This window comes from Cajanus cajan, chromosome 4 (assembly GCF_000230855.2).
Source record: "Cajanus cajan strain Asha chromosome 4, NIPB_CcT2T_4, whole genome shotgun sequence".
NCBI classification, from domain to species: Eukaryota; Viridiplantae; Streptophyta; class Magnoliopsida; order Fabales; family Fabaceae; genus Cajanus; species Cajanus cajan.
This window is the reverse complement of record NC_138520.1, coordinates 79205475-79221650: the sequence shown is the minus strand read 5'-3', so window position 1 is coordinate 79221650 and position 16176 is coordinate 79205475. Positions and strand designations below refer to the sequence as shown.

General features: G+C 35.9%; 2 protein-coding genes and 1 long non-coding RNA gene across 4 annotated transcripts; 1 reads left to right on the top strand and 2 right to left on the bottom strand.

Moving 5' to 3' along the window:
• The first annotated feature begins 831 nt into the window (after window positions 1–831).
• LOC109802239 (uncharacterized) lies at window positions 832–5740 on the top strand. Of its 2 annotated transcripts, none has more exons than XM_020363520.3 (8): window positions 832–1347; window positions 1444–1725; window positions 1796–1918; window positions 2519–2669; window positions 3424–3521; window positions 3998–4034; window positions 4150–4296; window positions 5481–5740. In XM_020363520.3, the coding sequence occupies exons 1-7, from the start codon at window positions 847–849 to the stop codon at window positions 4266–4268; spliced, it is 1311 nt and encodes a 436-aa protein (XP_020219109.2). In that variant the 5' UTR covers window positions 832–846; the 3' UTR covers window positions 4269–4296; window positions 5481–5740. The 2 variants fall into 2 exon arrangements, with proteins under 2 accessions (XP_020219109.2, XP_020219108.2); XM_020363519.3 differs by having other exon boundaries at window positions 3298–3521.
• Window positions 5603–6257, bottom strand: LOC145956992 (uncharacterized). Its single transcript, XR_014433450.1, has 2 exons — window positions 5957–6257; window positions 5603–5655 (listed from the first exon to the last, which is right to left on the bottom strand). It is a non-coding gene; the product is annotated as an uncharacterized LOC145956992 (long non-coding RNA).
• Window positions 6258–6631: 374 nt separating this feature from the next.
• LOC109803008 (clathrin interactor EPSIN 2) lies at window positions 6632–14786 on the bottom strand. Its single transcript, XM_020364453.3, has 14 exons — window positions 14543–14786; window positions 13633–13716; window positions 13434–13485; window positions 13171–13250; window positions 13012–13090; window positions 12676–12759; window positions 12401–12546; window positions 11781–12119; window positions 10618–10659; window positions 10430–10522; window positions 10168–10358; window positions 9464–9669; window positions 7590–9048; window positions 6632–7467 (listed from the first exon to the last, which is right to left on the bottom strand). The coding sequence occupies exons 2-14, from the start codon at window positions 13665–13667 to the stop codon at window positions 6980–6982; spliced, it is 3294 nt and encodes a 1097-aa protein (XP_020220042.2). The 5' UTR covers window positions 13668–13716; window positions 14543–14786; the 3' UTR covers window positions 6632–6979.
• Between the last annotated feature and the right edge of the window lie 1390 nt (window positions 14787–16176).

Sequence of the window (16176 nt, the reverse complement as noted above, 5' to 3'; positions counted from 1 at the left end):
TTGAATTAATTGAAACTCAAAGCATTTGAATATTAAGAGTTACTAATAAAGAAATGAGTTGAGTGACTGAGAGGTGGTGTTTCAAATAATCTTCATAATGACTTCTGTGACAAGTGCATTCAATAAACATTTAATTTTTAAAAAGTTATATTAATACATGTGCATTTAATAATATTTAATTATCCAAGCGTCAAGTATTATTCTTCTTTTAAGTACGATTTTAAGCTTGGTTTTATGTACAGAGAAAATAAATGTTGAATCCTTTTTCCCCTTTTTAAATGGAATCGCTTATTTAAATTTGAAAACCAAAACAATTGAATATTAAGATAAAAGATAAGATATATAAGATTTTTTTGACGTTGAGGGAAGGTAGTGTTTCATATGATATTTGTGCTGACTCATAACTATATCTAAATTTTACATTATACAAGTTTCACTTATAATTTTAAAATTTAATTACCTTTTCGCTACTTATAATCTTATGAACTTTATTTTCGGTTCTATAATTAAAAATGTTTCATTATAATTTTTATACTTGTCATTTATGTTTTTTTTAGATGCATAAATTTTATATTTTAATGTGACCAATAAAAATAAGTAATAGATAATACAAGAGAATAATGATGGTTGTTTATAAGTAATTTATTAATATTTAATTTTACTTTAAATAAAATATATTATGTGATATAATTTAAATTTTTAAAAAAATAATACTACATTTTTATAATTTATATTTACACTATATTTTTAAAAATTTTAAAAAATAATGTAATTATTATAATTAAATATTAATTTAACTAAACATAATAAATAATATATATTTAAAAAAGAATTTGTGAGAATGATATGAAGGATTGGAGAAGTGCAGTTGAGTTGGAGAAGACAGCAATGAAGGTTTCAGCGGTTAGCAGTCCCAGCTTCACTGTTGGTGTTACCCGCGTCCCTCACCGATCCCAATCGCTCTCACCAACGTTCAAATCATCACTCGCCATAAGATGCTCCTCCGCCGCTCCTTCCGCCAAGCTCCTCCGCCGAATCCTGGACTCCCCGGGGCTCCACCAAGGCCCCGCCTGCTTCGACGCTCTCAGCGCCAAGCTCGTCCAGGACGCCGGCTTCCAGTTCTGCTTCACCAGCGGCTTCTCTATCTCCGCCGCCAAACTCGCTCTTCCCGACACCGGCCTCATCTCCTACGCCGAAATGCTCCAGCAAGGCCACCTCATCACGCAAGCCGTCTCCATTCCCGTCATCGGCGACGCCGACAACGGCTACGGCAACGCCATGAACGTCAAGCGAACTCTCAAGGGATACATCGCCGCCGGTTTCGCCGGAATCATTCTCGAAGATCAGGCAAATAGATCTCGATGTCTCAAGTGAAAATGATTGTCGATTACATATTAGTAATTAGTAGTTAGTTACGTTTGTTGTTGGATACGAATTGGATAGGTGTCGCCGAAGGCGTGTGGACACACGCGCGGGAGGAGAGTGGTGTCGAGAGAAGAGGCGGTGATGAAGATTAAGGCTGCGGTTGATGCGAGAAGAGAGAGTGGTTCTGATATTGTGATTGTGGCGCGTACGGATTCTCGCCAGGCTTTGTCGTTGGAGGAAGCGCTGGTTAGGTCGAGGGCTTTTGTGGATGCTGGAGCTGATGTTCTTTTCATTGACGCGCTGGCTTCCAGAGAAGAGATGAAGGCTTTCTGTGAGGTTTCTCCGCTTGTTCCCAAAATGGTATGTTTTTTCTTTCTTATTTTTGGGAAATGCATTGGTGCTGCTTGGGATGATTTGTTGCGTTGTGTAGGCTAATATGCTTGAGGGAGGGGGCAAGACGCCCATACTTAATCCTATGGAGCTTCAGGAGATTGGGTTTAAGATCGTTGCGTATCCGCTTTCATTGATTGGGGTTTCTATACGAGCAATGCAGGTACTTGCATTTCTTCTTTTCCCCCTTCGTGTTCATTGCTTGATATTATATGTGCTCATAAGTTCAGGATTGAGATCGGACATGTTATTAAGTTCTTGTTTCTGATTTTGTTTTTATATTCACCTCCCAATTCCAACTCACAATTGCGGCTCATGCTAAGTTAACCAAAATGGCTCACAATCCTATCTGTCGCAATAATATGTTTAGCAAAATGGTATCCCAAAACAACTTGTACTTTTCTCATATAATAATGTACCGTAATATCAGAATGCCTGAAGCTTTAAAGGAAATAAATGAAAGCAACCTGTATAATGGGTCCCTACCAAAGACAAAGCTACTAGGAAAGAGTGCAACTCCTGATAACCAGTTACTACTCAACTGCCTGTAGATTTGGATGAAAAATATGAGAGGGGTGAGTTACACAAACTGAGTGAGGTCATTAGATGAATTATACCTTTACCTTTTTAACTCCTTTATAACAAGCCATGATGTTGAACTCATTATTCTTAAAAGTTATTTCACCCTTTTCTGATGCTTATTTGAAGTATTGTTTACATTTTATTATTTGTGGATAAGTAATATCTATGATTGCATTTGTAGGATTCACTCACTGCCATTAGAGGAGGTCGTATTCCTCCTCCAGGAAGCATGCCATCTTTTGAAGAAATTAAGGATATCTTAGGTTTCAATGCGTACTATGAAGAAGAGAAGCGTTATGCTACAAGTACCAATCAGCAGCTTTCGAAGAGTGGTAGGATAGACAGATCTTAACTCATAAATAAGTAAATAGTAACCCACCTATAAAGAGACATTGTTGCGTAATGGCAGTAGTTTTCTCAAAATCATATGCAATCTATGCCTACTTTTGTCTTCTTGTTAGCTGCCAATTCATTATCTTTAACAAATTAATTCTTAATGGTTGACTTCAACACTTTACTTTCATAAACATGTGTTGGGCTTGGGAGGGGTTGGTTGATGATGAATAATAACCTTATCATATGAATTCAACTGCACGTGGAGAGAAGCTTTTGAGCTCTATTAAGGTCTATTAATGTGAAATGGATATGTTCAACACTGAATATCAAGTTAAATATTGCTTTAGTGTTTTATCAAAAGATAAAGAAAAGCAATCTAATTAATCATAGATGGCAATGACTTTGGGTTCTGTTACCGTCAATGTAATTCCGATGGATTATAAAAAGATAGTCATGACTCAAGATTAAATTAGACATCTATCTTTTCATCTGGGATTTTCTATGTTTTCTATGTTTCAGCTCTAGGGGAGAATCAAAGACACAAGTAAAGGCCTCATGTTGATATTCACATTGTAAATTGTGCATTTCATTCTTGCATTCTCATAGTAATTAGTTATTTGTCAGATATCAGTAGCCTATACAGTTTGCAACGGAGAGACCAAGTTGATAGAGAGCAGACAAGTCAAAGTTTCAAAGATCCTGTTGTGGAAGTTATAACACCTGATGATGTGTACAATAAATATGGTGCAGATAGTTCAAGGAACCCTTTTTCTGGTATCTGGTCTCGCACCCTGAGAGTAAAAATAACTGGCAGAGATGGATTTGAGAAACTCGATCTTAGGATTCCTGTAAGTGATCACAACTTTCAGGTGCACTGAAAAGCAAAAATAATTTATTTGTATTATCTGGTCAAACCTCATGAACTCCTCTAGTCTAATTGAACGATTAGTCTTGAGAAGCAGAACTATCAGATATATTGAATTCAAGTTAATAATTGAACTAATCCATTTGGAGGATGTCCCAGTTTCCTGAATTAAACACCTTTCCTCCATCACTTTGTGTTTGCCCTTCTTGCCTGTTATTTGGAAAAAGAAAAAGAGACACGGAATGTACACATGATATTTGTTTTGTGAATGCCAATCTGCAACTTGTTTCTTTTGTACTGCATTCCCAAGCTGCGGTTATGCATATTTTCTCTGGGGTAACCCCTCCCTTTGTTAATCAGTTATTCATCTTTAAATTATGTGTATGTTCAGTTGAATATTGCTCCAATTAAGATTTCGTGTTTCCTTTTCTTATAATACATGTAATTTGTTATATACAGGCTGGATTTCTGGATGGAATTACAAACATAGTTCCTGGTAATATTACTAAACAGAAATCATTATAGTGTATAAATAGATGTCTATTCCAAATTTGTGACTCAAGGTTTCTTTTTCACAATTTCTGTTGGTTAATTTTGTCATAACTCTACAGCTTTGGGTGGCGTAAACATCAAAGAACTGTTGGATGATGCAACTGAGGAAGTTGGGGGAAAACTCTTGTTAGACTTTCAAGACAGGATGGGTGACAGGATTCAAGTATTTCTGGAGTGATTCCACATTACTTTTCTCAAGTCCAACGGTAACTTGTTCTGGAATACTGTTGTTTTATTTGAGATAAAAGTACGTTACAGAGAGATTGGAGAATAATAGATCCTACTAAAAAGGAAATCAAACTAAAGATAAAAAAAATCAGTCGAGCAAAGATACTCACTCCCTAAACATAAATATATGTTAAGGGGAACCTTTTAAAAAGTTCACGAGCTTTACACCAACTAGAAGCCAAATGCCGTATCCTACAGAAGCTGCTCACTCAGATCACTTTAAAGACATGAGAATCATACTCCAACCATATATATGATCAGTTACTGAGCGAATGAAAAGATTTAAAAGTGTTACCTTTTCCTACTAGTAGGTTTTCTGAAACCTATTATGCAATGCTAATAAATCATCTAGTTCAGTTTTGTGCTTCTGATATCTATTGACACAGTGGAATCTTTATTTTGGCCATGAATCGATATAGCAGATCAGAAAAGATAAATCCTCTATTCATATTTCTTATTGACCCACTATCCAACAACTTCCCTTACCATAAATTTTTACATTCATCTCTTAGAGATTTTCTTCTATATTGTACATTGATATAATGCTTGAAAAAGCAGAATCCAACAAGAAAACTAGATTGGCGCTTCCTGGTTACTATTGCATTTTCCAATTTTTAATTTCTTTTCTCCCTTTTACTGTGGTACCAATTAAAAATATATTTGTTCTCTGTAAAGAAATAAAAAAAATTCAGGCTGCGTGTGGATAATATATAGTTTTTTGTTCTTTTGCTTCCTATGTTTTTTGTTTATTCTCGTCTTTGGCATAACATAAAGAATTTAACAAATAGAAGGATTCATGATTGTCTTTTCTTTCATGTTTAAGTAATTCCGAATTTATGAATTGTATTATATGACAATTGGCCATCATAATTATTTTACTTTCAAATTTCTTTACTTTAGTGGTATAGTAATAATATTTAGTTGTTTAGATTTTTGTGCACAAATTTAACTGTTATTTATATTCAAGTACAATGTTGGAATAAGTTGGCTTGTTTAATCGCATTTCTGAACAACCATTAACTATTGGGATGCCATACCCTAATCTAAAGTAGGGAGTTTGAGGCCAGTAGTGATGGGATGAAGGAATTTCCTACAGTAACATGTGAGGAACAGTTGGATGAGAAAGCTTTGTTTCTTACATTCGTTGATGATGATGTTCCAGGAAGTTGATGGTTCATATTGATGAAGGTGATAACATGAAGCTAAGGGTTAAACCCACAACAGCATGGTGGTTGTTCCAAAGGGCGGAAGCCGGACGTGGTACAAACATGGTCCTTTTTGTTCGTGTCGTCGGGAACTGGTAGTTTAAAATATCACATGGATTTATTATCCAAATACTGTAAAAAAAAAAAAAAAAGTTGTTACAACTATAGTCAGAAATGGGAAATTTCTTGAAAAATAATATTTCAATATTAGTGGTAATTTTGCCCCTTGTTAACCCATTTTTATATTTCTTTGTTCTGGTAGGGAGAAAATTTTTCATGCTTATGTGTTGAAACTCCCAGTATCATGCAAAACGTCATGTATATGGCTAGCTATTTACACTTACACCGACTACTTTCACTCCACCTAATACCAAAAATTCTGATAAATGCCATAAGATTGGATTCCCATTATAATAAATTATATTTGACTGACCTTAAATTTTCAAAACGCAGTTACGTAATTGAAGCATAGTATCGACGCCTATTATACAAACTTGGTGTTAAATAATTTTGAAAAAGGAGATCAAAGTTGAAATTTGGTAAAAGGAAATGTCGGACACAAGATTCTGGTGTCAACACGAAAAGCATGGCATCGGATTCGTCACCCGAAGTCCAGTGTCCAATATCTAAAGCAATTAAAGCAAACAATATGACGAATGTCCAACACCAAAAGCATGGTGTCAACACCATTCACCTAAAGCAACAAGAATCAGATAACTTTAAACGAAAGTATACAGCACCTAATGCATGTATGCACTCTGCATCTTATTTTACGTGACTTGTTAATGTTTCCTTTTAGCAAAGCTTGATTTCCTGTGAGCATACTGGCATTCAGATTATCCAAATGAATATATGCTTAAATGGGTCTAATAGAGAATATTAAGAAAAACACTAGGAAGCCACTAACAAACTCGGGTAGTTAAGAACACTCGCACTCACGGAGATGGATTCCGCTACAGTGTCCAGTAGACTTTAGTTACAGTTGGGTTAAAAGCACTCTAAAATAGGAAAAGGTATAACACTATTTAACAGGGTCAAAAGCGGCATAATTCAGAGTTCAGCAATAAATTAAAAAGCTTAAAAGAAAAACCGTTGAACCTGACAAACATAAAAGTACCATGGAAAAAATATATTAATATCAAACCACCTGTCGGTGTTCAAAAAATGAGGAACAAGCAAAATAAAGCAATAACCCAAGTAAGGTTATTCTATCCAGTCACTGGTACACGACATTGATGCTCAAAGCACCTATAGAAGGAGGGTGACCCGAAAAAGAATGGTAACAGCATATTTATAACAAGATTACACATACATCACACTGGATCACTTTACAGAAAATTGCATCTTTAACGATGTAGACTACTAATAGTAGCACTGGTATTGGCCTTTCTTTTTCTCAACTTGTAGCAAAACAATCAGTAATAATTCACCTTGCTATCCAAGGCAGTGTTCAATCTCATCGGTAGCCACCATATGGCTGTTGACCATAACTACCTAGACCCATCATGGAGTTGTTATAATTACCTGGCATGTTGGAACCAGGCGGCATTCCAGTTGGGGGTTGCATTTGGTATCCTTGTCCCATACTCATTCCTCCCATCCCACCCATTCCCATACCCATACCCATACCCATTGATGGATTCATACCTCCATAGCCTCCCATACCCATACCAACACCAGGACCATTACCCATACCCATACCAACACCTGGACCATTGCCCATACCCATACCCATACCCATTCCCATACCAGAACCCATCATCGTGTTTTGAGGAGGCCTGAGAGAACCAGCACCGGTCCGACCCATACCTGAGCCGGATCCCATAGCTTTACCCATAGTTATAGTTGATGTTACTGCTTGGGTAGTGGGCTTCTCCATTCTCTTTTCCTTCCTATTAATGGCATCAAAGTCCACCCCAATATCTGCTAATGGATTTGTTTTAGCTGCATAAAAAAAAAAGTACTTGTTAAAAATTTGTCCATATAAGATCATCATTCTAACTAAAGTATGCTGTAGAAACTGAAATGCTACAAACAGCTGAGTTTGAGGAGATCTAAGCACTCACGTCCGGATATATTCAAATTAACAAGTCCCCTACTCAGAGTATCCGCCCAAACTGTTGATTTTGTGTCAAACTTGTCCTTGGATGGTTGAGAAACTAAAGCAGTTGTTCCTGTTGAAACAGCATACGGTGAAGCATTAGAAGCGAGTGATTGATTGGTAATTGGTGAGTTGAAGGGGGCTCCATTCCCTTGTCCCATAAAGCTCTGACTGTTAAACTGTGATGGTTGATGTGTTGGAGAGGGAGAAGACATATGATGGGGAAAGTTGGAGCCCTGTGACAACTGCCCTGTTGGAGCTTGGGGAGCCATGTGTGAAGCAAAAGCTGCCGTAGATCCTTGGGGCAGGAAGTTCCCACTGTTCATATGCCCATTATATCCATTTTGGGATTGAGGAGACATGGTTGAAGCTCCTGAAGTAAGAGATCCATCCTGGGAGTGAAATCCACCATACATACCAGGTTGTGCAGGTTGGCCACCTTGAGAAGCAAAAGGTGATTGGGCAGGTTGGCCACCTTGAGAAGCAAAAGGTGATTGGGCAGGTTGGCCACCTTGAGAAGCAAAAGGTGATTGGGCAGGTTGGCCACCTTGAGAAGCAAAAGGTGATTGGGCAGGTTGGCCACCTTGAGAAGCAAAAGGTGATTGGGCAGGTTGGCCACCTTGAGAAGCAAAAGGTGATTGCGCAGGTTGGCCACCTTGAGAAGCGAAAGGTGACTGTGCAGGTTGGCCACCTTGAGAAGAGAAAGGTGACTGTACAGGTTGGCCACCTTGAGAAGCAAAAGGTGATTGTGCAGGTTGGCCACCTGGAGAAGCAAAAGGTGACTGCATATGCTGGCTAGTTGGCGATGAAAATGCATGCAAACCAGGTTGACCAGCGTGAGATGAAAAGGGTTGTTGTGCATATTGACTGGTGGGAGATGAAAAGGATGCTTGTACTTGTCCTGGTTGGCCATTAGGAGCAGAAAAGGATTGTTGAGAAAGTTGATCTGTAGGACCTGGAAAGGTTTGTGCAGGTTGACTGGTTGCAGCTGAGAAACCTTTCTGGTTATATTGGCCTGTCTGTTCAGAAAATGGTTGTGAAGCCATTTGACCAGATGAAGCTGGAAAGGAAGGTGAAGATGGATGGGCAAAAGCAGGTGCTGAAATGTTCTGCTGCGAAGTCATCTCAGGCAAGGGTGCAGGAGGAAGAATGTCTGCAAGAATATCTGTTTCCTGCTGCTGCGATGACAAATCTTGAGACAAAAACTGGGAGTTTGTAGAGAAAGGTTGAGTGTCAGAGGCAACAGGTGCAGAGTATGGTACAACAGAAAATGAGTCCCCAAACCCAAAGTTAGAGATCGTTTCTGCATTATGGCCATTTGATTGGGATGGTTCAGTATTCTGATACGCCAGGGGTTGAGCCGGAGCAGTTTCAGCGGAAGTAAAAGCCTTGAACGGCGAGTCACCAAATGGATCTTCAAAAGACTGCCAAAAGTCAAGCCAACAAATATATTATTTTAACAAAGATTAACACAAAGAGGAACTGTTTTATACATGAAGATAAAGATGTATTTAAAAGATTACTCGATGATAAAATCTGAGATAGATATGCCCTTTCTAGAAATAGAAAATAATTTTCAGAATTCTGTCCAATCATTTTGGTCCACAAACAGGGTTAATATAAGCAATATTGTACAATTCTTAAAAACTCTCCCACCTACTAGTTACAGTTACACATGCTAGATAAAAAAGGACAAAGATACAACATAAAGCTGACAACTATAAGAATTTCAAGTCAAGTACAAATCCGTTCTTTTTAGTACAATGTCAAAACATAGAGAGAAAAGAGGTCAAAACTTCTTTTCACTAAAAAAGTAAAAGCAATGGAACAAATTCCTACCTGATTGAAATTATTGGACCCAGATGATGGTGCTTCAAAGGAAGCTGTTGATCCAGCATTTGCAACAGGGGCTGCAGTTGCTGATTCAACTGGTACAAGAGACAATGCATTTGATGAAAATGAGTCTGAGAGGGAACCAAGCAAGTCCACTTCAACGTTATTGGTGGCAGCTGGGGTGGCTGGGACAGCTGGGGCGGCTGGGGCAGCTGAGAAGAAATATAAAGATATCATGAGTAAAGGGCTGAGTAAACATTTTTTTCAAAGAAAGCAGTCTTCGGCATAAATGCAAGCTCTTCAAGACCACTAATGTTATGTTTGTTTAAGCATACTTTTTGGGAAACCATTATTTTTTTAAAAGCTCTCTCAGGTAGCTAACAAGAAAAACAATTATTTCTCCAAAGTAAGCTAGTCCAAACAATTATTTGTAATGAGAGGCATGTAAATCAAATTACAAATGAGGCATATATTAATATTCCAACATTCCAACCCAACAATTAAAATAGCAAACCCCACCTCCACATATGAAATTGAGAGAGGATCAACTGAATAATAATTTGAATTTTCACATGTAAATAAAAGTATATATTAAAAAAAAATCAACTCAAACATGTAAAAATTCTTCAAAAATAGAAACAAGGAAGAGCTGTTACAAGCATACAGATTACAGAAGACCAAGTGACCAAAATAATACTATAAATAAAGACCTGATGAAGGACCACGTGGGTCAAAAAAATCATCAGTTGCCTCAGTTTCCTTAGCTCCAGATGCAGCAGTAGTTGCTTCAGTTGGATTATTGTTTACAGGAGAAGATTCTGTATGAGCAGAGGTTTGACTAGGATTATCATTTACGGGAGAGGGGTCTCTTGGAGCAGATACTGCTGAAGTTTCCACATCTCTGCAATCAAAATAATATAAGTAACAGATTCTGCGGTGAATAAGTGCTGTCTGTAGTATAAAAGTTCATACCTTTCACTGTGTACAGGGCTGCGAGATTCGCCAACAGCTTCTTCATAGCTAGGAGGAGCAGCTGCATTTTGCTCAGATAGTTTCCGCTCAAGCCTGCCCATTTGCATTGTGCATTATCAACCTTAAAAATGCCTACCAGCAAAATGCATACATGTGAGAGAAAAGGTGTATTTCTATGACAAATTTACCTTGCTTCCAGCGATTGGTCTTCAGCTTTAGCATTGCTTCCTCTAAGAGATCATTGCATAAAAAGATTAAGTTAGAAGATGATTCTCATCAGAAATAAATAACATCACATTACTCCCCGTCTTCTCGTGATAAATGGGAAGAAAAACTGAGTAAAAAAGGACTCGCAGCTTCAAGCAAACTTCATTACTGCTACTGAAAGATATAAAACAATAATACTTACATTCTTTGGTTCATTATTAGAGCCCCAAGTAAAAGTTTAGTTCCCAACTCTCTCTCTAGCATTTGAGTACAAGAATCAAACTAAAGCCATATTTTTATTCTGACAATTAAATAGCCAAGGACAAGCAAATGTAGAGCTTTTTTGAATCATTCATAAATTCTTATGCATAAGAAGATAAGACTTCATTCCATTATCTATATCACCAGTTTCAAAATCACATGCCATTTTTTTTACCACTGTAAAATATAGTACTTCTATACACCTTACTCTTTCAATGACAGTTATTGGAAATGCTACAAGTAAGATCCCCAATTCACAAATTAATAACCAAGTCAAGTTTCAAATATAATCAAACATTCTTAAAGGTCTGTCTTCATTGGTAATTAGAGTTTGCAACTGAACAGTAAACTATTTAATGATTTAAATTAAAAGCAACAAATTTAAGCAAGATGGAACAGCATAAGAATAAGAACAACAACAAATTACTCAATCTATATTTTACATTTTAAACTAATTAGAACAAAGATCAAAACCACATAGGTCTTAATAGTTTAGGTTCTCCACAACATCTGCCAAAATTTCAAACTGAAAAACTTGAAAATGTAGACCTGTTTTCTCACTGAAAATTATTAGTCACTAATGAACAACCTACAATTTATCAACTTGAAGCAATAACGTCAAAACAAACATGATGAGTGAGGACAAGAAGATCATGCTGCCAGAACTAAACAAACTTCTAGACCTAAATATTAAACAAAGGATCATGCTTGATGCCCAAGATACATGTGCATTTCAAGTAACAAATTAGGGTAAAAACCTTAACACTACATTAGACACTTACTGTATAAAAGGAGGTTGACACTACATGTGCATTTTATCTTTTTCAGAATTTGTAGATAAAATAATAATTAATTACAGGTATTATATCATATAAGTTCATACCGAGATGAGTGTTGTCCATCATCATCATAACGATCTCTATCAGAGCTCCTGCTTCTTGACTCCTGTTGGTAATCAACACTTCTACTTCTTCCCCTATAGTCATCATCTCTGTAACCATCCCTGCCATAACGTTCTTCATAATCTCTGCCATAACGATCTCCATCACGACTATTGCGATCATCATCTCTATAACCCCATTCTTTTTCTCTTCCATAACCATAGCCATTTCTATCTTCCTCTCTGCTCCCATAACGATCATCATCATATCTGTCACCATAGGCTCCACTACTTGAATAAGAACCAGGTCTATACATTCCACCTGGTGCATTGTTGCGAAACCTGGTGAATCATATAAGACAGTTAACATCATCTAGAGATTCAGATACCCACCCATACATACACACAAATCTCACATACTCTACTATCTATTTTAGATCTATAATCCAGGAACCCAAAAGACATACAGATTATTATATTCTAAATCTCAGGAAATTTAAAAGAAAATATCTACTAATGCAATGTCTTATGCTTGTTAACACAAGGGGGTATATATAAAATTTATGTTGCAACTGGAAAATAACAAATTACAAATATCAATGAATTATCCGGAGGAGACTTACTTGTCCCTGTTAGCAGAAGCCTTCTGCCTTGCTTCTATGATTCTTTCTTTATCATTCACAAGGACAACCAGACTTTGAGATTTCTTCCTGACATTGTTTCCTTGATCTCTTCCACTGGAATCAATATATTGAAAATCGGACAATGTCTGTTCATATGATGATTACAATGTTATCAGATCACATTATAAATTTTAGATCATCTCAACAAAACTAGGGACCTGCATGGAAATTAACTAAGTAAATCAATTTTAAGCAGGGTTCTAAATGGGCATTACTGATATTTGATAAGCATGTTCTCTGATCTCATCTATGACTCGCTCTGACCCATGAGCCACCAAGTACTCTAGTACTGTCAAAGCCTGTTGTTGAACAAATAGCAGTTAATATAGAAACACATTATTTAAGAAAGTAAGATCAACAATAAATGCAAAAGACAAAAAAAAAAAAAGAAGTATTTCTTAATGTACAAGAACCCATCATTATTGAAAAGGATATAAACAAGTTTTAAGGCACAATTCACAAATTGGTACTTGTAGTTTGATGGTGACAGCTAAAAATAAACAAGATTAGCAGCGTCTGCTATCTAAAACATAAAATAGTTTGGTCAAAACCTTGTAGACGTGCCGCCAGTTCTTGCCTGTGTCATTAATTCGCTTCCAGATTACTGCCATGATCATCTGGTATTCATGACTGCAAGAGTACTTAAAAATGAGTCTCTATGTAGTAAAGTACACAATGTGTCAAGCATACAATTAAGAGTCCAAGCTTACGGGTTTCTGGTTGCCTGTGCAATATCTGCAAGAAGAGTTCCATGAGGACCCCATGGTTCATTGCTGGTAGCATCAAGAACCTAGAAGAGGGGAGAGGAAACATTGAATCTAATTTAGATTTTGCAAAATAAGACCATAATACATAATTCAAGGATAGTCATCATATATTCCATGAACAAGCATTGCATAAAAATAAGTCAGACTTTGCACGAATCATTACAACAATTAGCCATAGTTTCATAGCAAACTTTAAAAAGAATTACCTTCTGTTCAATCCCAGGAACTTTCAGCACTTTCTTATTTACTTCTCTTTTACTGCAAGAATACAAATGAAGAGTACGACATTTAGAAGATACAATTGGCCTTTAAAATAGATATAAACACCAAAGATAGCAATTGTATTTGTATACGTGACACATCAAATCATGTGTTAATAAACAAATAATAAACAGTTATACTTACAGGTCCCTAACAGTTTGGCCAATAACCTTCTTCATTGTAACCGGTTTTCCACTACAAGCTACAAACCAGCACCAACGGCCCTAACTGCAATGCACAAATTAAATAAGGCTCACGTCAAAAAAATTTCACGCATTGATTCAATAAAAGCCATAAAGTTTCTCAACAATATAATGGTTACTTGAATTCCAAAAGGATATTTTCAAGCATCATTCTCTGATTGTTGTAGTGCAAATACACCAGTTTACATTAATTTTCAGAAAATGTCAGCTAGTCAGAGACTTTATATATTTATCAAATAAGCCAGCGAGCCAGAAGTAATAAGCAAACATCAATGTCTACAATCGGCGCGTTACAGCAACAAACATGAATAAAGCCATATCATAACCTTGACTCTCAACGAATATCCAAAAATTCAAAGGCAGTTATATAAGATCACACAGAAAACTTAAGCACAACAACAAAGGAATCCAAAAATAAGTCCAAGCCAAACACGATTTTTCCGAGATCAATCATAATTCTGAAACGTCAATAAGAACAGGCAGATAGCATCATTTTCCTGCATCACATCTCAAATCTCATCAAACTACAAACAATCAAAAAGTGCACCGTAACGCATTGAACGAAACTCTCTCATTGAAATCGCATAAAATAACCAGAAGATCCAAAAAAAACATCCGACCAAAGCCGAATCCGAAAGAACATAAATAAAAACCAACAGATGCATGAGAGCTAAATCAAATCCAAATCTAGCGATTCCGATAAAAATCCTCCACAAAACATTGGCGAGCTAGGAAAAAACAAACAGATTAGGAAGAAATAAAGACAGAGACGTTATGAAGCACAGCAATGCGGAAAATGAAAGAAGAAAATGAGATCGAAGAAAATCGAATCCAGATCTGGGAGAGGGAACCTGATCCAAAGGAGGAAATTCGTCGGCAGAGAGGTGAAACGAAAGGCCAACTTTAGAGAGAGAGAGAGAGAGAGAGAGAGAGATTGCAAAATTGCAAGAACTCTCTGAGTTGTTATGTCCCAAAGAAGAATAATAATAATATTACGTTGCGACAGAGAAACACACAAACACAAACCCACTCTCTTCTCTCTCTCTCTCTCTCTCTACAATTTCGGAGTTAATCTTAAACGGAAGCAAAAAGGACGAGCAAGACAGCGCAACTTACACGCGGGGAAGAATTCAGGAGCATTTACCTTTTTTGTTTTTTATTTTATTTTATGTAAATTAATAATTACAGCTAAAATAATATATTTCTTTTTTATTGGCTATGCTTTATTATTATTCGGCATTAAAATTTGAATATTGGTATCTACTTTTGAAAAAAAAGTATATGGGTAATAATAATGATGTGAGTGTAGGGGGCATTCGGGAAGGTGGATGCTGAATGGCTTCGACTCCTTGTCTCTGTTGACACTAATGTCCCAACTTATATCTTACTATTATTTCTTGCTTCATCAATTATGCTGTCTTTCTATTTTTTATTTTTTATTTTTATATAATTGAGACATATATCTATTTTAAGAGTAAAAATATACTTGTATGTAAAATTAAACTAATTATACTAATAATTTTTAATTTTTTTTTTTTTACTTTACCTTGTTGATTTTGTCAAAATAATTAGGCGTACGTGTTCAAAGCAAGCCAGCTTGTTGACACTTGACACTAAAGAAAATTTCTTTGTGAAAAACTCAAGCATCTTCTCCATGGAAGTATTCTAATTGATATTGAATTTGAATTTTTTGGATACCAACTTGATTAAATAATTAAAAGAAAAATTTTATGATCCATAATAAACTTAATCATATCGACTCAAAAACAAACTTTATTTGACTGAAATAAATTCTCTTATAATAATAATATAAAAATAAATATTGGCGAAGTATGCTAATTTTGACCCTTAAATTTGTTATTAGGAACTCAGATGAGCTATGAGGTCAAAATTATTAAATAGCTTATAGCAGTGCTCTGTTTTACGCACCGAACTAGTGTTTTGACGTTTCTAGAAACAGTTGATATGAACATGAATATGTGTTTTCTTCATAGAATACTAGAGTAAATATGGTTTAATGATGCACCATCGTTTATTTCACCAGGAAAAAAATAAACTGTATCATATATTTGTTACATGTATAAAGAATGCGAATAAATTTGGGTTAATCCTAATCTAATAAAAGAAATTCGCAAATTGGCATAAAAGTTGGAATTGTATAACTTTTTTGATACCACCGCCAAAACAGGCAGAGAATAAGAATTTAGGAAAATAATAATAATAATAATAATAATAATAATAATAATAATAGTCACTATTTAAAATGTAAAGAATAGCGGATGACAGCGTACGTACACGTTTACCAACAACTGGTTCAAGTTCAATCGATCTTTGTGGCTGAAATGCAGAAGTGATTGCAGAGTTTCTTTCTTTTGGAGTTTTGTTACTATTGCATTTTTTTTATTATCGTAAGATTTTTTAATAAATATTTATGAAATCATGTTAAGAATTTATTGTTATAAATAATTGATGTAATTACAAATAA